Consider the following 20,937-nt stretch of genomic DNA (forward strand, 5'->3'; position numbering starts at 1 on the left):
TATGGCAACCCCCCCCCCCCAATTAATAAGATCATCTGTCAAACTCTTAAGCAGGAGAAGCCCCTTCCAGCAATGAGGGTAGGTGGGATTGGGTAAAATGGGTGAGAAGTTTTAGTTTCATTATGATTTTCTTATCATCTGAGTTGATGTATATTTTCTAGAGCGGAGGTGTTATTAAAATAAACTGAAATACAGAAGGCTGCTGGATACTGGCATGGTTTGTTTTGAATAAATACTGGATTTTTTAAAGAAAATGTGCAAAAATTGTAGCATTGTTTTATGCATCTGTGTTGCAAGACTGTGTTAACATCTTGATTCTGTGGGCTGATGATCACATAGAGTTCACGCCAATGTGACGGGTGTGTGCAAATGATCCATCACAGATCCATGTTGGCAACCATCAGTCTCGAAAGACTATGGTATCGCGCTCTGAAAGGTGGTTCTGGAACAGCATCTAGTGTGGCTGAAAAGGCGTGACAATCCCTTCCACACTGGGAGCAAGTGCAGTCTGTCCCTGGCCTGTCTCCCTGGCTATGGGCCTTCCTTCTTTGCCTCTTAGACTGTTGGCCAAGTGTCTCTTCAAACTGGGAAAGGCCATGCTGCACAGACTGCCTCCAAGTGGGCCACTCAGAGGCCAGGGTTTCCCACTTGTTGAGGTCCACTCCTAAGGCCTTCAGATCCCTCTTGCAGATGACTTGCTGCAGTACAGAAGTGTACTCAGGACGCAAGCTCTGTAGACCTGGATCTTGGTATGTTCCGTCAGCTTCTTGTTGGACCAGACTCTCTTTGTGAGTCTGGAAAATGTGGTAGCTGCTTTACCGACGCGTTTGTTTAGCTTGGGATCGAGAGAAAGAGTGTCGGAGATCGTTGAGCCAAGGTACACAAAGTCATGGACAACCTCCAGATACAACACCATAAGCAGGTCTTTTAAAAACCCGTTTCTGCCCAGCCCACAGGTGTACACATTTGATCCCTGTTGTGTATATACAATGTTGGGCAGAAATGGCTTAATGGCATGGGTTGCCATCACCCTGAACTGCCAGTCATCAAGTGCAGAGAAATCAAGCCATGTGGATGTGGAACTAGTCTGAAATGGACTGTGGGGGTCTGCTCAGTACCAGTGGTGAAATTGCCAGCATCCTACGCTCTTGTTCCAAGACTGGTTGTTCCATGCTTCTGGTTAGGCAAGTGTGTGTGTGTGTTTGTATGCCACATAGTGGCTTTCTTTAGTGTTTGCACTCTATCTTCTCCCAAACCTCACCATGCACTGCTAGCTTATATTGTGGCCTACTGAGACTGGTTGTACCTGTGCAAACCATCACCCGTTCTCAGGCCGTGAGATGTCTTATCATCCCTCATAATTCAGTGGTGCGGTGCATATGTTGTTCTGCAAACTTGAGAACCTAAGATCAGGCAAGATGTTGGGGGTATGCCTCCGTTTTGCACCCACCACCCAGAATGGCTCCGAAGGGAATGGGTCGCTTGCACACCGTGGTGAGGCTCCCTGCAAAACTAAGTGCTTTGCACCCCTTCTAGCTATGCCACTGATGCTGGATCAGTCTTGGAAGAAACAACAATCCTGGGGTACCCTAAAGGTAGAGTAAGTGCTCCCCTTGTTTGCTCACTGCTTGCAAGAGAATTTTGCCAGTTATTGAAAGAACAAACTGGTGGGTTTAAGGAAAGATGCTTGGCTTTTAGTTTTCAATTGATGACTTGGAATAAATTAATGCAAAATAAAAGTAATTTTGGGGACTGTCAAAGAAGGCGCTGGAAATCTTCTGTACACGGTATAGAAAAACTTTTCCAAGCGCGCATTGGTGGTTCAGTGGTAGAATTCTCGCCTGCCACGCGGGAGGCCCGGGTTCGATTCCCGGCCAATGCAGCTGTTAATTTTCTTCCTTCTGCACAGTATTTTTCTCTTTTCCATCGCTTTTTTCTTCTCCCGCTCAGGCTTTTCCAACACCCTCTTCTTGCCTCCGCGCTTTCCCCCACCAGGCATCCTCAGACAAGGGATGCATTCCAGGCTCTTCCTCCCCAGCTCCTGTTTTGCACTGAAAGCCTGGAGATCATTTCAGTCCTGGGTGCCCTGCAGGGAGGGGACCAGTGGAGCAGAGCCTGACCATGCTGAAGGGCAGCTGTCGGATTGCATCTGATGCTTCCCCAGATTTTTCTCTTAGCAAGTCCCAGAGCAGTCACTGCAACATGAAATGTTTTATGCAGATGGCAACAAAAGGACAAGGGGGGAGGGGAAGCAGAGAAGATGCTCTTCGAAGCTTCGCAGCTTCAGAGCAGGAACTGAGGGGTCGTGCACAAAATCAGTTGCGACCTGGAAAAGGAAATCTGGAGAGGCACCGCTGGGATTCGAACCCAGGATCTCCTGTTTACTAGACAGGCGCTTTAACCAACTAAGCCACGGCGCCACTTGGCGGCAGCCTCTTCCGCGCTGCGATCTCAGCCGATATACAACTTCCAGCTCAGCTAGCGGGGGAGATGGGGAGCGGCTGCAGCCTCCAGGCATCACAATGGGGGGGGGGGGATATCTAGGAAAGGGGGCTGCAATCCGCAGGGACCGAGGCCGGCAGGTCTTTGAGGTGCTGTTCTTCCAGGAGGCAGCAGGACCTGCACTGGGCTCTCCCAGCCTTGCAAAGTGTTGCCCACCTTGTGGCCATGAGTTCCGCAGGCGTGGCTGGAAGAAAAGTCCAAGGCTATGCTTGTCTACTCCTAGTCAATGTGTCTTACTCCCAGGGGATGGGGCTCTAAGGCTGCATTCTATGTGGAGTAAGACCCACTGACTATAGTAGGACTTACTTCTGAATATATACATGCATGGGATTGGGCTCTGACGTTGCAGTCCTATCTGCACTTACCTGGGAGTAAGCCCCATTGACTCTAATGGAACTTACTTTTGAGCAGAACAAGCATAGATTTGGGCTCTAAGTGGCCTCTGTGCGCGGGACCTGGTGGTGACCTTTGCATTTCCTCAGCCGTCGCGTGCTCTGGGGGCTGTTGGCCGGAATGCAAAGGAAAGGGAAAGAAATTACTTGGTAGGGAGGCAAAGAGGGAGAGGATCGTCCTTGCCTGATGGCCAGGGGCTCGTGGAGCACCGAGGAAACGTCCGTTATGCGTTGCGGTGGTTGTGCAGTGCAAAGTGTGCTGGAGTTCCACAGACCCCTAGTTTGCAGGGGTTCCGCAGACTAGGTTTTGCAGGGAGCCTCAGCGCGGCGTGCAAGCGCCCCCCTTGGGAGCCATTCTGCGCGGGGGGTGCAAAACGGAACCGTACGCCAGAAACTTAGTGCTCTTCCCCCCCTCTGGCTACGCCACTGCGTAGACTTGGAGCTCATGCACGCCTTTCCCTACGCAAACCACATCAAAGGGCTGCCAGAGCAGAGCAAAGCAGCAGGCGACAGAGCTATGCAAAGCGGTGAGTGCAACCGAGAGCGCGTTTGGTCAACGGAGGGGATGTAGCTCAGTGGTAGAGCGCATGCTTCGCATGTATGAGGTCCCGGGTTCAATCCCCGGCATCTCCACTTCTTTTGCGGTGCGGCCCCCCAGCAGAACGTCTGGAAATCCTCCATCAAGTGGCACAAAATCAGGGCTTTGGCATCCAGGAAGAGGAACGCTGGATGTTCACGTGGGTGTGGAACAAGAGTAATTGCAACAAGCAACAGTGATGGCAACAATCAAGCTGTGCAACAATTGCAACAATGTTTGCAACAGTCACAATCATTGCAACAGCTGCAACCAAGTTTGCGACAATCACGATAATTGCAACAATAACCATTGCGACAATTTTTGCAACCACCATTGCAACAACAATAACAATGGCGACCATCGTTGCAAGAGCACCGCACTGCGGGAGACCCCTGCGCACCGTGGTCCTGGGGCGGACTTTTGTGCACGCGTTGCGCGCGCGTGCAAGGAGTAGCGCATTGTCTTGTCTCGTGTTCCGGGCACTGCAGCTCGCTGGACGCGCAAAGGTTCTGGAGGAAGCCCCTTACTTCCAAGTAGACACTCTCGGCTTGGGTTGCCCGTCCCTGCCCGAGCCTCGCAGAGCAGCGGCCCCAAAATGCGCAAAAGGGTCGCTGTGAGCAGGATTCGAACCTACGCAGGGAAACCCCATTGGATTTCAAGTCCAACGCCTTAACCACTCGGCCATCACAGCTGTCCCGCCTGCAGCCCGCCCGTCTTCAAAAAGAGGCCGCCAGTCTCCGGCACCGCTTCCTAGGGAGCAGAGCAGCCGGAGCCTGCGGGGCGCAGGGAGGAGAAGCCGCGCTCAGCATGCGGCATTCAGAGGCCCCAACCTTTGTCCACGGTAGAGAACAAGGAATGCTACACGAGAACGTAAGGGGAGCCCCACTGGATCAGGCCCAGGACCCATCTGGTCCAGGTTGTCTCACAGGGGCCCACCTGGTGTCCTCCCTTGCAGAATGATGGGTGTCATTAGTCTGTAGAACTCCTTGCCACAGGATGTACAAAAGGAGAGCCCTGCTGGATCAGGCCAAAGGCCCATCTGAGCCAGCTTCCTGCATCTCAAAGTGGCCCACCAGATGCCTCAGGGAGCACACAAGGCAACCAGAGACCTGCGTCCTGGTGCTCTCCCTTGCAGAGGGATGGGTGTAATTAGACTGTGGAACTCCTTGCCACAGGGTATGCATAAGGAGAGCCCTGCTGGATCAGGCCTCAGGCCCATCTGAGCCAGCTTCCTGCATCACACGGTGGCCCACCAGATGCCTCAGGGAGCACACAAGGCAACAAGAACATAAGAACAGCCCCACTGGATCAGGCCACAGGCCCATCTAGTCCAGCTTCCTGTATCTCACAGCAGCCCACCAAATGCCCCAGGGAGCACACCAGATCACAAGAGACCTCATCCTGGTGCCCTCCCTTGCATCTGGCATTCTGACATAGCCCATTTCTAAAATCAGGAGGTTGCGCATACACATCATGGCTTGTACCCCATAATGGATTTTTCCTCCAGAAACCACTCACTCCCTTGCACCTGGCAGTCTGAGGAAGCCTCCTTCTAAAATCAGGAGGTTGCACAGACCCATCAGGGCTTGTAACCCCTGATGGGTTTTTCCTCCAGAAATCTGTCCAGCGCCCTTTTCAAGGCATCCAGGCCGGGGGCCATTGCCCACAATCCTGTGGCAAGGAGTTCCACAGACTAATTACCCAGTATGCTCTGGGAAAGAGGGAGATGAGGGCTTAGAAAGCTGCAGCTGCCCACATGCGTCCTCTATGCAATGGCTGGAGCTATAGGCACCCTGCCCCCTCCATCTGGTCACCCTACACGATCATATATGTCAGACTTTATTTTCCTTTTAGAGGTGAGCAGCAGCGCAGGAAACACCACCCGCCAGAGCCGGATTCCTGCAGGTTTTTACTCCCCCTCCCCAGTTTCTGGCTGGCTCCTACTGCGCATGCGTCCTTGCCAGGTGGAAGTGGCCTCGGCTGCGCAGACAGGCTTATAGTGAAGAGGCGAAAGCGACGGGCGCTGCCCACAGTCAAGATGGCCGCCTTGCCTTGAAATCTCGCGAGGCGACGAGGGACGCCGCGCGAGTTCGTCTGGCCGGTGAGGCTCGTTGCTAGGGGCGACAGCGGGCCTAGTGTTCGAGCTGACCCGTCGCGCGGGACCGGACGGGCGCTGCGCTGTAAGGCCTGCGTCTGCTCCGCGCCCGGGGAGTGTGAGGGAGACCGGGGCGCGGCCCCCTTGCAGCCCCCTAGAGAGGCCGTCCCTGGATGGGGGGGGGTACAAGGGTGACGTCAGCCTTCTTGTGACGTCAGCGCCTCGTTTTCAAGCAGGGCTTCTCCACAGAGCAGGCCTGGGAGCCCCATCCTATACATGTCTACTCAGAAGTAAGTCCCATTGTGTTCAATGGCGCTTACTCCCAGGAAAGTCTGGGCAAGATGGCAGCCTTGGGGCCCAATCCTGCGCAGGAAAGCAGGATTTTAGCCTTAGAGCCCCATCCTAGGCATGTCTCCTCAGCAGCAAGTCCCATGGTGGTCAGTGGGGCTTGCTCTCAGGAAAGTGTGGCTAGGGCTGCAGCTGCAGGTGCGCTGCCTGGTCCTGTGCATGTCTGCTGGGAAGCAAGCCCCCTTGCTCCCTCCCAGGGAGGCTGCACTGGAGCGCTGCAGCCACAGAGGCGTAAAACAGGCAGCTGCAAAGTGCAGGAGAAGAGCTGTTCCCCAATAGCAGCAGCAGCAGCACCACCTGCCCCTGAGAGCAGGGCCCCTGCCCCCAAACCCCTCTTGTAAATAGGCTTAAAAGCACAAAAACCTTCCTTCCCTCACAGCACAAACCTCCCCAGGGCCAGGAACTCTCCTCCTGGTTGACCACCTGATTCTTGCAGCTGCCACCTAGCCAGGTGTCCCCTTTCAGTGGAGCCCTTTGAACATTCCAGAAGGCCCCCTTCACCCAACAGAGTCAAGACTGCCTCTGTCCATTGGGGGGGGGGAGAGCTAGGTGAGGGCTGCCTTTATCCTTTGTCCACTATAACCCATTTTTGCCCAGCCCACAGGTGTACATTTGGTCCTTGTTGAGTAGATGCAACACTGGGCAGAAATAGCTTAAACATCCATATTGACCTGCTGTTGTTTTGCTTCTGCCAGGATTTCATCCCCTCCTGGGTGACGGCAAAGGATGCCTTTGGTCAATGGACTGGTTCCCTCACGATTCCTGACTCTCACAGCCCACCTTGTCATTGTGATCACAATCTTCTGGTCCAGGGTGAGAGATCTGACCTTTCTCTCCCTCCCCAGCTCCAATCCAGTTTCCCCAGCTTGCCACCAGGTGTCTTTCTGTGTCCTGTAAAGAGATGTTTTCACTTAGGTTGTCTGGCAGCCTTCAGCGTTTTTCTCTGTTTGGGACTAAGGAGAGCAAATGGGGGTGGGGGGGTGGAAAGATGGGTGGGATATGTATCTAAGACTTGAGGTCAGAAAGAGTATCAACCCTCCTAGAAGGCCATTTGTGTAAGAGGTGCATGGGGTACTTGTGCTTATTCTAAGAATTTAAGAGCAGCCCTGCTGGATCAGACCAGAGTCCACCTGTTAGCTAAACTGCTAAATGTTTATCTAACAGGTGTTAAGCTAACATGTTTCGCTAACATGTTGTTGTTGTTTTTTTCTTATACACTGACTCCAGCACCCTCTTTCCTTGGGGCCCTGCAGCTTCCTTTTGGAACTGCAGAAGCTGCAGGCCCTGAGACACTACACCCTCCCCCTCTTTTTGTTCCTAGAAGCCAGTCATCAGTGGCTGTTGCCTGCTTTAGGGGTTGGAAGGAACAGAGCAGTGGAAGAGAAATGAATAGGCTGTTTGTTCCTTGTCATAAGTTAATTCTCTGCAAACTGGTTGGTTCAAATATCTGCTGGCTTGATGATGGTGTCACTCTTGCCTTGAAGGAGTGAAGTGTTCGCAGCTTGGGGTGCTCCTGGATCCAGAATTGGGCCTGATTGTTGGCCTGAGGTGCCTTTGCCCAGTTCCTAGTGGTGTTCAAGCTGTGTCCATTTCTGGGTCAGTCAACTGGTCTGATTACAATTGCCCATGCACTGTTAACATCAAGACTGCATCCCTATGTGGGGCTGCCTATGAGGACTTGTGGAAAATGGCTGTTTCTATTGAATGTAGTTACAGTCTGTTAACTGGTGCCATGTTATGCCCTGCTTGTGACCATGTCATGCCCCTGCTGTATCATCTTCAGTGGCTGCCCACCTGTTCCTGGACACAAGCCAGAGTGCTGGTTATTTCCTGTAAAGTCCTACAGAACTTGGGACTTTGAGAGTTGAAGGACAGTTTCTCTCCGCTTCATTCTGTTTCAGGAGGATTTCTAGCCTGCCTTTTAGTAACCCCTTTAGAGTAAACCTCCCCCCCCCCCAAAAGGAGGCTCATGACTAATTTAATCAGCAAATTATTTAAAAGACTAAATACAAAAATCAAGTAATAAAAACAATTTAAAAAATCATCCATAATAAATAAGACCACAGCAGCAGGGGGGCAGGAAACCTCAGTAGGAGTAATCAGAATAATTGACATGCTGGTGAAGCAGCATCTCCCTTCAGGAGAGGGACAGTTTATGCTGACTAGCAGTGAGGACCTTTCTGTTCAGGCACCCAAATTCCTGCCTCTTGAGACAGGAACAGCTCTTTCCTTGCTAGTGTTCTACAGAAATTTGAAAACTTTTCTGTTCCATCAGGGCTTTAATTGGATTTTTTATTGGTTCTGCTGAGTTGGATTTTGTTATCCAAGTTGGTTATAATGATGTTATTGTTTTGTTGATCAACATTTCTATTTTTTTTATTAGGCTCTTGTTGTTTTATTCCTTGATTGTAAGCAGCTTTGGGTTTCTCACATGAGAATGTGGTTACACTTTTTAAAAATAAACAAACTGATAGGTGTGTCTATTGCAGGAGAACAATGTCCGGGCTTCCCTGCCCCTGCAGTGCACCCAGAAGGAGTATGAAAGTCAGGATATGGAGTAAGTGCACTGACTGGGTTGTCCTGTTGCAGTGGTGTCTGCCATGCTCATGCAACATCCTTGTCTTAAGCCAGGGTTCCTATGGCTTGTGGATAGGAGCTGGTCCATGCAGAGCTCAGCTTGGCCTCCTACCCTGTTTGCTGCGTACCAGGCAGGGAAGCCCTTTTTTAAAAACAGCATCTGGTTGTTAAAAGATTTTGGTAATCAAAAGACCCCGGGGGGGGGGGAAGTGGGAGGGACATTATAATTTTTATTTGTGCTGTCTCTCTCTGTATGGCTTAAACCAGGGATGGGCAACCTTTTTGTTTGGCTAGAACAGGGGTGCCCAAACCCCGGCCCGGGGGCCACTTGTGGCCCTCGAGGCCTCTCAATGCGGCCCTCAGGGAGCCCCCAGTCTCCAATGAGCCTCTGGCCCTCCGGAGATTTGTTGAAGCCCGCACTGGCCCAACGCAACTTCTCTCAGCATGAGGGCGACTGTTTGACCTCTCGTGTGAGCTGTGGGATGAGAGCTCCCTTCACTGCTTGCTCTTTCACGTCTGTGATGCAGTAGCAGCAGCAAAGGAAATGTCAGCCTTGCTTTGTAGAAGGCCTTTTATAGGCATTGAGCTATTGCAAGACCTTCATTCATTCATATAAGTTCATCTTTAATATATTCATTTATGTAAACTTATGTAAATTTATTCAAATTTTAAATTTAAATTAATTCTTTTTTTCCCCCGGCCCCCCGTCACAGTGTCAGAGAGCTGATGTGGCCCTCCTGCCAAAAACTTTGGACACCCCTGGGCTAGAAGTTTTGTCCATCACATCACCACTGAACTTCTGGGTTATCAAGTGCCCAGAAGTGGCTGCATTGCACAACTTGGGAGGCTTGGCCTCCCATCCTGTTTTCTGTGTGCTGGATGGGGAATGGCGGAGCTGACTGCTTGCGGAATCCCTGTGCTCCTGCACACAAGAATTATGTGAGCACAGTCAAGCAGCTCCGCTTATTTCTGAAAGTATTTTTGCAGTGTATCAGTAATAGAAGAATGTCCTTTCAGAGTTCACAGTAGTGTTATATGTTCTTGCTCTCTCCTCCTGGGAAACCAAGCAAGTTCTGACGACATTGACATTAATTAAATGGTAGCCTCCCCGCATTCCACAGAGTGCTTGTTCGTTTTTCCAGCAAGCCCGGCCACTTGATTCTGCCTAGAGGATGCTGGCTGTAAACTCGGATTAAAGAAGTGGGAAGACTTGGTTGGAGTACATTCTTGGGCAGGCAGTTGTAAGCCATGTCCTTCCATCTGTGGGTGCACAGGTTTGGGCAAACTGGTCTCTGCTGTCTCACTGATCAGTGCTCTGAATATGTCTGTGCCCTGGTGAAAAGGCCCCGGCTACTTCTTTTCTTTTAGTAAGGGGGTAGCTACAGGAATTAAAAAAATAAAAAATCAGCACAGGGAGTGATCTCACTGTCTGCAGTGATAAATTCCATGCAATTAGTCTGCAGAAGGGGCCCTGGTTTGCTTGGGATTTTCCTGTGTTGTGTCCCAAGCAGAACAGTTGGCAAATGTCTGGGCCGCTGTCTGAAATTGGACTGCACTCAGCAGTCCATAAACTGGAGTTCAAAGCAAGTTTACGATTGCCTTGAGATGGCAGAGGAAGTGCTCAGCACCAGCAGAGAGCCAGTGCTTTTGTTTCAAGTCTGTGAAAGAAAGGCATGAGAGGCCCTAAAGTGCAGGCATGTTCCTCAGGGACCGTGACAACTGCAGACCTGAAGTGTGCAGCAGCAGGAGGCCAGAGTTGATTTTCCTTTACTCAGAGACTTGGTGGATTGCCTGGGCTCCTGCTGCGAGTAAGACAGATGATGACCATAATTGGGGGGTGGAATTTCCCTCCAGCTCAGGCTGGGCTTTCACCTCTCTCCTTCTCTTCCAGGATGGTGGTTGCACTGTCAGTGACCCTGGGTCTGTTTGCTGTGGAGTTGGTTGGCTTCCTCTCTGGCGTGTCCATGTTCAACAACATGCAAAGCCTTTTCTGTATCCTTTAACGACGGAAGAGGGGAAAAGTGTTAGTTAAGTACAGTGCTGAGCAGCGAGAGTACCACCATGCCAAGGGCCTGTTGGATGTGCTCATCCGGTCACTTCTGTGGTGAGAGGGCTGGCCTGGGAACAAGGGTCTGATATTATAGCCTGTTTTGATGCATAGGCTCGGACCCTTACATGCCCCTCCCGGTTATGCTGCTGGGATGGACAGCCTAGGATGGTGACGCTGCCTTACCCCTAGCTGTTCTCCCCCGTCTCAACCTTTCATTTGGAAGATGGTGGCTGCTTTGACACCTGGCAGCCTGCTTTGACAAATGGCCACTTGATCCAAATGCACTAATGTCAATACTTAGGCTGCTGGGGACTATGTGGGCAAGCTCTGAAGTCAGAGCAGTGGCAGCGGCAGCGGTCCCTTGAGTGTTGTTGCTCCCTGACTGTATGTCCTCCCTCCTCCAGCCATCGGGGCGCACACTTCTGCGGCCATAACGTTGCTCTTCTTCCTCTTTGAGCAGTGGGATGGCAGCCTGTACTGGTGGATCTTTGCCTTTTGCAGGTCAGTTGTAGTGCTTGTGGTGCCCTATGGAGGCAGAACCATGAAAGGCATTTTCCCCAACCTCACTTGTAGCGAGCTGACCACAGAAGCCAGGGCTCTGGAGGTTGGGAATCAATTGCATTTACAAGTGATGGGAATAAAGAAAGTAGCAGAGTTCCAAATGGAGAAGGATCCCTCAGGGAGATCATTCTAGCTTTGGAGGATGCGCTTTTCTCTTCTCCTGAATGTCCATCTCATTTTTCCATTTTATTCGAGATGCCCAACACAAAGCACATGTTGCCCAGCTCAGGGGTTGGGGCTGTTCCATGTAACTTGAATGGTTTGAGTTGCCTCTCCTGCTCATCTGGAGCTGCTCGCAATGCAGGTGTCATTTCCCTGACTGCTCTCCCGCAGCTCTTGCTGCCCACTGCAGTGCTTCCATCTGCCTCTCCTTTTTCACCTTTGAGCGCTGGGAGACAAGCACTTACTGGTACATCATGGGCTTCTGCAGGTAGACCCCCAGAAAGATGCATGTGTGCTCACAGGAGTGTCTGTGAGAGACTCTCCATGGGGGAGGCTTCTTTTTCTGAGGGAGGGGGAACTATGGGGGCCTAGAGCTCCTCTCCCAGTGACCGTACTCTTCCCTCTCTGTATTTTCCTCCCATTCAGTGCCCTGCCAGCTGCTGTAGAGATCCTGTTGTTAATCTCAGTCTTTGGATTGAAGAAGAAGCCCTTCTGAAGCTGCTGGCACAAGATGGGGAGGACCCTCCCAGGAGAGGCATGGTTTGGGATGGCTCCATAGGTTGGAAATGGAAAAAAGCTGTAAGAGTCCTGTGCACTGGAGACTGGGGGTTGGCTGCAGCCAGAGCAAAAGGGGAGGGGTGGTTGAGATCATACTTCTCTCATCAGCCTAGCCTTTAATCTTCAGGGATGCTCACCACAGCCCTTGTGATGCTAGCTGTCTTCTGCTGACTCCCTCTGGTGGAAAGTCGTCAATGCTGTATTCTGCTGCATGCCAGCACGTGTCCTGGGCACACTTTCCTACCTCCAATCATGCATTTGCAGTGCCAAAAACCTACTTTTGGAGGAAATGGAGAAATAATGGCCTGTAGTCTGTGGGCCACCCCTGTACAAGAACAAGATGAGACACCTGCAGTGCTTAGGAAAGAAGTTCATGTTTTGTCCTCTCTATATTTTATTCTAGGCAGATGGTGCTACTATCTGCTGCTGGAGAATAAACACATTCTAAAAATTTTAATAAAGTGTTTTCTTACAAATGTACCATGCCCCTTGCCTATTGAGTTGCCACTGTTCAAGTAGCAAAGAAGAACACTGTTGATTTGTTTGAGAGCTATGCATTCCTCTATTTTTATAGCTCCAGGAAAATTAAACAAATTTCGAAATTGAATGCCACACTCAAAGATTTTGCTATGTACAGTAGGGCTTATGGGTCAAATTTCACATCTTCCCTGGTTCTACGCTCTTGCAGCTCTTCTGTTTCATTTGATTCTTGCTTCTGTCATGAAGAGGAGGCCTTGGGCAAGTGTCTCCCTCCTGGCCTCAGTCTTCCCCATCTGCAGTAGGGGGATGATAATAATAGTTACAATGTTGGTATATGGACAACATCAAGCTGATACACGTGAAGCACTTTGTACCTTCAGAAAGTGCGATACTGTGGTATACAGAAAGTGCTATACTTAAGAAAGTACTTAAAGTCTTAAGTACTATTATTACTGTGGTCCTATCTTGTTAAGGATCAGGCCACATTGGCAGGTTTTATGAGAGAGCCAGTGTGGTGTAATGGACAGAGTGTTGGATGTGGACCAGGGAAGGCTGGGCTAGTTCAAATCTCTGCACAGCCCATGAATCACATCTCAGGCTGCTCTGAATCTCTGAGACTTGCCTGCCTTGCAGGCTTGTGAGATTAGAAAGGGGGAATGATGTATGATATTCTCACCTTTGGAGGAAGGCTGGGATACACACATCTGCAGGCAGTACTGAGAAGACCCTTGCCATAACTAATTTGTTTTACATTTTGGGCAAGCTTGTCTGGTTTGACCTGCAAAGGAAACAAACACAGGAAAAAGACAGCCTTAGAAATGATGCATTAGTTGCTAAGATTTCAAATGGTGCTTCTTCCTCACACAGCTGTTGGTGCTGAACCAACATCACAAGGTGTGCGCAAGAGACTATGGAAAGTACCTGCTGTATGATGGCAATAGTGGAAGCTAAGAAACAAGGGTGGACAGTTCAAGCCCATCCTGGGGAAAGCTATGCAGGGGGAGAACTTACCCCTACTCAGCATAGGGCTACTGCTACAAAGACCTCATTCTCTTTTTGGGGGGAGGTGGAGCAGGGAGAGCTGCCTTCCTGTGCATGAAAGCCTTGGTGCACTAAAATAATAGGTTGTTTTTGCTGTCGTGTCCTGATGCTGTCGTGTGCTGTTGTAACATGGTGATCCATGTTACGGTGACATTGAGGTTAAACTATTGTAATGCACTCTTCATGGGGCTGTCCTTGAAGATGGTTCAGAAACTGCATTTAGGGCAGAATGTGGTGGCTTGTATGATCATTGCTGATAGGCAGGTCAACTCTCTTGGGCCACTGCTTCAGTGGTTGCACTGGCTGCCAGTTAATTTCTCACCCCAGTTCAAGGTGCTGGTTGTTACCATTAAAGCCTTCTATGGCTTGAGGCCAGGGCTTATATGGCTTGGGGCTCTCTGACAGACTGCCTACTTCAGTACAATCTGGCTCACCCCCTCCTGTCATTGCTCTCTTACAAGTGCCCTTGCCTATGGAGGTGGGATGGCAAGAAATGACCTTTCCACTAGTGGCACCAACCTTATAGAACTCCCTCCTTAGAGGCTCTCTGGTGGGGCCTAAAGACATTTCTTTTCAGACAAGCTTTCTGAATTCCTGACCTTTTCAACAAGAACACCTGGATTTTATGGGTTCTGCCCTTTCTTATAAGGTCTGTTGTTGCCTCTTAATACCTCTTATATTATTGGCAACCTTCAGTCTCGAAAGACTATGGTATCGTGCTCTGAAAGGTGGTTCTGGCACAGCGTCTAGTGTGGCTGAAAAGGCCAATCCGGGAGTGACAATCCCTTCCACACCGGGAGCAAGTGCAGTCTGTCCCTGGTCTGTCTCCCTGTCTATGGGCCTTCCTTCTTTGCCTCTTAGCCTCAGACTGTTGGCCAAGTGTCTCTTCAAACTGGGAAAGGCCATGCTGCACAGCCTGCCTCCAAGTGGGCCGCTCAGAGGCCAGGGTTTCCCACTTGTTGAGGTCCATCCCTAAGGCCTTCAGATCCCTCTTGCAGATGTCCTTGTATCGCAGCTGTGGTCTACCTGTAGGGCGCTTTCCTTGCATGAGTTCTCCATAGAGGAGATCCTTTGGGATCCGGCCATCATCCATTCTCACGACATGGCCAAGCCAACGCAGGCGTCTCTGTTTCAGCAGTGAATACATGCTAGGGATTCCAGCACGTTCCAGGACTGTGTTGTTTGGAACTTTGTCCTGCCAGGTGATGCCGAGGATGCGTCGGAGGCAGCGCATGTGGAAAGCGCTCAGTTTCCTCTCCTGTTGTGAGCGAAGAGTCCATGACTCGCTGCAGTACAGAAGTGTACTCAGGACGCAAGCTCTGTAGACCTGGATCTTGGTATGTTCCGTCAGCTTCTTGTTGGACCAGACTCTCTTTGTGAGTCTGGAAAACGTGGTAGCTGCTTTACCGATGCGCTTGTTTAGCTCGGTATCGAGAGAAAGAGTGTCGGAGATCGTTGAGCCAAGGTACACAAAGTCATGGACAACCTCCAGTTCATGCTCAGAGATTGTAATACAGGGAGGTGAGTCCACATCCTGAACCATGACCTGTGTTTTCTTCAGGCTGATTGTCAGTCCAAAATCTTGGCAGGCCTTGCTAAAACGATCCATGAGCTGCTGGAGATCTTTGGCAGAGTGGGTAGTGACAGCTGCATCGTCGGCAAAGAGGAAGTCACGCAGACATTTCAGCTGGACTTTGAATTTTGCTCTCAGTCTGGAGAGGTTGAAGAGGTTTCCGTCTGATCTGGTCTGGAGATAGATGCCTTCTGTTGCAGTTCCAAAGGCCTGCTTCAGCAGGACAGCGAAGAAAATCCCAAACAAGGTTGGTGCAAGAACACAGCCCTGCTTCACTCTGCTTCGGATGTCAAAAGGGTCTGATGTGGAGCCATCGAAGACAACAGTGCCCTTCATGTCCTTGTGGAAAGATCTGATGATGCTGAGGAGCCTGGGTGGACATCCAATCTTGGGGAGAATCTTGAAGAGGCCATCTCTGCTGACCAGGTCGAAAGCCTTTGTGAGATCTATGAAGGCTATAAAGAGTGGCTGTCGTTGTTCCCTGCATTTCTCCTGCAGTTGTCTAAGGGAGAATACCATATCAGTGGTGGACCTGTTGGCTCGGAATCCACACTGCGATTCTGGATAGACGCTCTCTGCAAGTACCTGGAGCCTCTTTAGTACAACTCGGGCAAACAGCTTTCCTACAACGCTAAGGAGAGAGATGCCGCAGTAGTTGTTGCAGTCACCCCTGTCACCTTTGTTCTTGTACAGCGTGATGATGTTTGCATCCCTCATGTCTTGAAGTACTCCACCTTCTCTCCAGCAGAGACAGAGGATTTCATGCAGCTCAGTGACGATGATCTCTTTGCAGCATTTTAGGACTTCAGCAGGGATGCTGTCTTTTCCAGGTGCCTTGCCAAAAGCAAGGGAGTCCAGGGCCACGTGAAGTTCTTCTAGGGTTGGTTCACTGTCAAGCTCTTCCAGCACAGGCAGGCACTCAATGTTGTTAACCTCCGTTAACCTCATGGGGTGCGTGGGGTTTAGGGTGAAAACCGACAAGCGGATCGACAACTCTGCACCATGCAACAGAAAACAGAAAACTACTGCCCTAAAGCTGGGCACCTGGAACGTTAGGACAATGACACCTGGCTTCTCTGATGACCTGCAAGAAATAGACGACGCACGCAAAACAGCTGTCATCGACATGGAGCTGAGCAGACTGCAGATGGACATCGTCGCCCTTCAAGAGACTAGGCTGCCAGATTCCGGATCTGTCAAGGAGAGAAATTTCTCATTTTTCTGGCAGGGAAAACCACCAAACGAAACCAGGGAACATGGCGTTGGCTTCGCGGTCAGAAATACCCTGCTGAAATCCATCATCCCACCTACTGTGGGAAGTGAAAGAATTTTGTCCCTGCAGCTCCAGTCATCAGCAGGACCTGTCACTCTCATCAGTGCTTATGCACCGACTCTGTCGTCTCCAGCAGAAGCCAAAGACAAATTCTATGATGACCTGGACACCACTGTCAAGAAAATCCCTGTAAAAGAGCCATTGTTCATCCTCGGCGATTTCAATGCTAGAGTTGGTGCTGATAACAGTTCATGGCCCACTTGCTTAGGTCAGTTTGGCACTGGGAGAATGAATGAAAATGGCCAACGCCTGCTAGAGTTTTGCTGTCATCACGGTCTCTGTGTCAGCAACACGTTCTTCAACACAAAGCCCCAACATAGAGTCTCTTGGAGACATCCAAGATCAAAGCACTGGCACCAGCTCGACCTGATCCTCACCAGACGCTCCAGCCTTCCCAGCATCAAGATCACACGCAGTTATCATGGTGCTGCCTGCGACACTGACCACTCCCTGGTGTGCAGCAGAGTGAAACTGCAAACAAAGCGACTGTATCACACGAAAAAGGAAGGAAGACCTCGCATTGATACCAGCAAGACCCGGGATCAGAGAAAAGTGGAGGAATTTGCACAAGCGCTTGAGGAATCTCTTCCAGGCCCGGCCGACGCAAACGCATCCAACAGATGGGAACATTTCAAGAATACCGTTTACAACACCGCCTTGTCCATATTCGGCAAGAAGACCAACAAGGTGGCAGACTGGTTTGAAGCCCACTCTGAGGAGTTGACACCAGTCATTGAGGAAAAAAGGAGAGCTCAAGCAGCATACAAGGCCTGTCCCAGTGAGCGCAACCTGCAGGTCCTCCGAACTGCTCGCAGCAAAGTCCAACAGACTGCCAGGAGATGTGCTAACGACTACTGGCTCCAGCTCTGTTCCGAGATACAGATAGCAGCTGACACGGGCAACATCAAGGGGATGTATGATGGTATCAAGCAGGCCCTAGGTCCAACACAGAGGAAAATTGCCCCTCTGAAGTCTGCCACAGGCGAGGTCATCCAGGATCGGGCGCAGCAGATGGAACGCTGGGTGCAGCACTACTCTGAGCTATATTCCAGAGAAAATGTAGTCACCAAAGAAGCACTAATACCTCTTAATACCTCTGTTAATACCAGAACCAGGGGACATCCACTAAAATTGAGTGTTGGGCGGGTTAGGACAGACAAAAGAAAATATTTCTTTACTCAGCGTGTGGTCGGTCTGTGGAACTCCTTGCCACAGGATGTGGTGCTGGCGTCTAGCCTAGACGCCTTTAAAAGGGGATTGGACAAGTTTCTGGAGGAAAAATCCATTATGGGGTACAAGCCATGATGTGTATGCGCAACCTCCTGATTTTAGAAATGGGTTATGTCAGAATGCCAGATGCAGGGGAGGGCACCAGGATGAGGTCTCTTGTTATCTGGTGTGCTCCCTGGGGCATTTGGTGGGCCACTGTGAGATACAGGAAGCTGGACTAGATGGGCCTATGGCCTGATCCAGTGGGGCTGTTCTTATGTTCTCTGCTTGTGTGTTTTATTGTAATTGTTTTGAGGTTGTTTTAAATGTTTTTTTTGCAGGATTTGGGGGGGGGGGTTTCAGCCTTAATTGTGATTTTATGATTTTTTTTTGTATTATGTTTTTTATTATCTTCTGTAAGCTGCTTTGTGAAGAAAAGCGGAATAAAAATGCAGTAAATAAATAAAGCCCCAGTGGCTTTCTCTGACTCGGGAATAACTAAGGCTAGGCACAGAGTGAGTGGGCCTTTCAGTGACTGGAGAAGGTGAAGAGCAGGCATAAAAGCACGCCCAGCTGTGGAATATTTTTTTCTGAGTGGCAAATAGCCCCATTGAGAAAATTCCCTCCTGGCCCCTGAATGTGACAGCCATAGCCTCAGACTAAATCCTTTTACTTCTCTAGCCTTTTCCCCTCCCATCCCATCCCAGTTTTATTCTGGACTATGCAGGAGCAAGACACACTTGCACCTTTATTCCCTCAAGTTACTTTCCCTTTCTTCTCACCAGGGTGCAGCCAGATACAAAGGGCTGCCCCCTTTACTATGGTTCTCAACTTTTAGCATCAGGACCCACTCATTTTTAGAATGAGAATCTTTGGGACCCACAGGAAGTGATGTCATGAGCGGAAGTGACGCCATCAAGCAGGAAAATTTTTAATGATCCTAGACTGCAGTCCTACCCACACTTACCCAGGAGTAAGTCCCATTGACTATCATTGTTAAAAGAATATACAAAGTAGTCTGTTAAAAGAACAGAGCTGTAACATTTCCCCAAATGCAGTCCCATCCCATGGTAGCATCAAGTCTAATATATTAAAAATAAAATGTTGAAATGAATGGTGACCCCCCTGAAACTGGCTCACAACCCACCTAGTCCTGACCCACAGTTTGAGAAACACAATACAGTGGGTTGTTTGCACATCTTCCCTAGCCAATACAGTAGCAGAATGCAAATGAGGGAGCGCATGGCCTTCTGGGAAAGCGGTCGGTTCTCACATTGGGCTCCCTTACAGCTTCCTACTGTAGGTGTCTGCATGCTGTCTAACAAGGGAGGCGGGAAGAGGGCGGCTGGGAGGCAAGAAGGAGATTTCTTAAAGGGGTTGTGTGGCCCCACCGTGACATGAAGGACCCTCCGCTGCATGGTGGCTGCGGCGCGCCCGACAGTCAGTATCGTCAGTGAGGTATATCCTTACCTGTTGCTCCTCCGGGAGAACAGCACATGATGAATGGAGAGCGCATGAGACATGATTAGAGTCTCCGGCGGCCGAGGAACTGCAACGCCTCGGCCTGCTCCCTTCTGACTCTCACTGACGACGCCTTTGTAGTTTCTATAGTTGAAAAAAAAGAGTTAAAGTGTTTGCAGTTTATGAGGCAGGTTGTGATGGTTTCAAATCCGGGTCTTCTCGGTACCGCGACTATCTACTAATCCTAATAGTTTCATTGACCAACTGTTATGTCAATCACTCGTGAAATGACTGGTGCAGCTGGCACAGACACCCCCCTTCCATTCACTCTTAGGGTCTAACAAAATGGCTGCCGCTCTTTTTCCTTCCGCTTCTGATTGGCTGATCTTCTTAATGAAGAAAATGAGAGGGCGCTTGATCAATGGGAGCGCAGGAACATCTTGCGAGAGGCGTGGCGCGCACGCGCCAATGACCAAACGAAAGAGGCGCGTGCGGGAGAAGCCCGTGCACTAATAGGAAGGCGCGTTTTTCTCTGTGAGCGTCACGTGCCTCCACGTCAGCCAATGGAAATGGAGGGGGCAGTTTTAAAAAGGCGAAGTCGAATAGACGGCTTGGCCGTGTCGAAGGAGGCAGTTCGCAGCCTGTGGCTCCTCGGAAGCGAGCTCGCCCGTTTCAGCGCCGCCCTGTTGGACTCCGGACCGCTCGCGTCGGAGGGGCCTGGTGGCCCAAGAGTCTCGGAAGGACCGCTGCTTGGGGTAAGCCTCGTCAACAACCGGTCACCCGCAGGCGGCTGAGCCCAGGTGGAAGAGGCCAAGGAGCGTGTTTCTTTTCACAGCGCCTCATTGGTCTGTGGAACTCCTTGCCACAGCGTGTGTTGGTGGCCCTGCCTTGGGAGGGAGGGCTGCGTGGGGGTTGCTCTTCTCCCCGTTACACCAGCACCAGGGGACGTCCACTGAAGCAGAGTGTCAGAACTGTTAGGACACACCAAAGGAAGCAACTGCTTACCCAGCATGTCGTTAGCCAGTGGAACTCTTTGCCACAGGGTGTGGTGGTGGCACCTGGCCTGGGTGCCCTCTCACACAACACCAGCCCCAGGGGGGTGTGCACTAAAGGTGAGTGTCAGGAGTGCTAGGACAGACCCAAGAAAATAGTTACTTACCCAGCACGCCATGGTCTGTGGAACTCCTTGCCCCAGGATGTGGTGTGTTGGTTTGTGTGTTCTCTGAGGCATCTGGTGGGCCACTGTGAGATTCAGGAAGTTGAACTAGGTGGGCTTTTGACCTAATCCAGTGGGGCTTTTAGGTTCTTAAGCTTGCAAATTAACTCCTATGTTATTTAAATCAAGCAACATAACATTCCTTGCTTGGGTCTCAAGGTGTCCTGAGAGGAATTTTGTCGGGGTACAAAGTTTATTTCTTTGTATTTATCCATCTATCTATATATATATAGCATTCAAGGTGTTCGGTCACAGTTTTTGTGAATTATGATATCTCAAGCTGCAGTATGTATGTTTACACAAAAGGTGTAAGTGTCAGTATCTCCACACAATGTGAGTATGTATGCAACCATTTTTCTGAGAGACCAGGATATTTCTGGCTCCCCTTGCTTTGTTTCCTGAGCTCCCCTTTTTGGCCCTGTGCTCCCTGGACTCCACACTCATAGGGGGAATGCAGTGTGTTCAGTAGATTTCATATTTTAAAAATTGGTCTCTTGTGTTTAATAAGGCGTCCCAAGTTAAATCCAAGCTGCAGTCTGGTGTCCTCATGGGGGGGGGGGGTGCAAGGGTAAATAGAATGCCAGATGCAGTGGACTGGCAGCAAGATGCAAGTATCTTGTTTTCTTCTAGAGGTATCTGGTGGGCTGCTGTGAGATACAGGAAGCTGAACTAGGCTCTGGGCCTGATCTAGCAGGGCTGCTCTTACGTTCATGGGCCCTGTTGAGATCAGAAAATGTAAAATCCCAGGAAATCTTGAGCCCTCCTTTGGCTCCTGGGCTCCCTTTTTAACCCTGTGCTGGGC

At 50.4% G+C, this 20,937-nt stretch overlaps 1 protein-coding gene, 1 long non-coding RNA gene and 5 other non-coding genes across 11 annotated transcripts; 4 read left to right on the plus strand and 3 right to left on the minus strand.

Moving 5' to 3' along the window:
* Positions 1 to 1,811: 1,811 nt before the first annotated feature.
* On the plus strand, positions 1,812 to 1,882 carry TRNAG-GCC (transfer RNA glycine (anticodon GCC)). Its single transcript has one exon. It is a non-coding gene; the product is annotated as a tRNA-Gly (tRNA).
* A 464-nt stretch (positions 1,883 to 2,346) lies between these two features.
* TRNAT-AGU (transfer RNA threonine (anticodon AGU)) lies at positions 2,347 to 2,420 on the minus strand. Its single transcript has one exon. It is a non-coding gene; the product is annotated as a tRNA-Thr (tRNA).
* Positions 2,421 to 3,455: 1,035 nt separating this feature from the next.
* TRNAA-CGC (transfer RNA alanine (anticodon CGC)) lies at positions 3,456 to 3,527 on the plus strand. Its single transcript has one exon. It is a non-coding gene; the product is annotated as a tRNA-Ala (tRNA).
* A 553-nt stretch (positions 3,528 to 4,080) lies between these two features.
* On the minus strand, positions 4,081 to 4,162 carry TRNAS-UGA (transfer RNA serine (anticodon UGA)). The gene has a single exon. It is a non-coding gene; the product is annotated as a tRNA-Ser (tRNA).
* Positions 4,163 to 5,498: 1,336 nt separating this feature from the next.
* Positions 5,499 to 12,283, plus strand: TMEM107 (transmembrane protein 107). 5 transcript variants are annotated; one of them, XR_010794587.1, is made up of 7 exons: positions 5,563 to 5,651; positions 6,610 to 6,727; positions 8,404 to 8,471; positions 10,383 to 10,483; positions 10,946 to 11,042; positions 11,691 to 11,843; positions 11,950 to 12,283. XR_010794587.1 is itself a non-coding variant. In XM_066631134.1 (6 exons), the coding sequence occupies exons 2-6, from the start codon at positions 6,641 to 6,643 to the stop codon at positions 11,758 to 11,760; spliced, it is 423 nt and encodes a 140-aa protein (XP_066487231.1). In that variant the 5' UTR covers positions 5,499 to 5,572; positions 6,610 to 6,640; the 3' UTR covers positions 11,761 to 12,283. The 5 variants fall into 5 exon arrangements, 4 of the variants coding, with proteins under 4 accessions (XP_066487231.1, XP_066487229.1, XP_066487230.1 ...); XM_066631134.1 differs by having other exon boundaries at positions 5,499 to 5,572; positions 11,691 to 12,283; XM_066631132.1 differs by having other exon boundaries at positions 11,691 to 12,283.
* On the minus strand, positions 9,131 to 19,161 carry LOC136654208 (uncharacterized). Its single transcript, XR_010794588.1, has 3 exons — positions 18,929 to 19,161; positions 12,979 to 13,080; positions 9,131 to 12,595 (listed from the first exon to the last, which is right to left on the minus strand). It is a non-coding gene; the product is annotated as an uncharacterized lncRNA (long non-coding RNA).
* On the plus strand, positions 18,906 to 19,037 carry LOC136654880 (U8 small nucleolar RNA). The gene has a single exon (XR_010794626.1). It is a non-coding gene; the product is annotated as a U8 small nucleolar RNA (small nucleolar RNA).
* Positions 19,162 to 20,937: the final 1,776 nt, after the last annotated feature.

Source organism: Tiliqua scincoides, chromosome 5, assembly GCF_035046505.1.
Source record: "Tiliqua scincoides isolate rTilSci1 chromosome 5, rTilSci1.hap2, whole genome shotgun sequence".
Taxonomy (NCBI): Eukaryota; Metazoa; Chordata; class Lepidosauria; order Squamata; family Scincidae; genus Tiliqua; species Tiliqua scincoides.

Excerpts from the sequence above, each read along its gene's own strand:
- TMEM107 (XM_066631134.1), top strand. The coding sequence starts at position 6,641 with ATGCCTTTGGTCAATGGACTGGTTCCCTCACGATTCCTGACTCTCACA. Across the intron at positions 6,728-8,403 it reads TCACAATCTTCTGGTCCAGG|GAGAACAATGTCCGGGCTTC; the intron begins GTGAGAGATCTG and ends TGTCTATTGCAG. Across the intron at positions 8,472-10,382 it reads TATGAAAGTCAGGATATGGA|GATGGTGGTTGCACTGTCAG; the intron begins GTAAGTGCACTG and ends CTTCTCTTCCAG.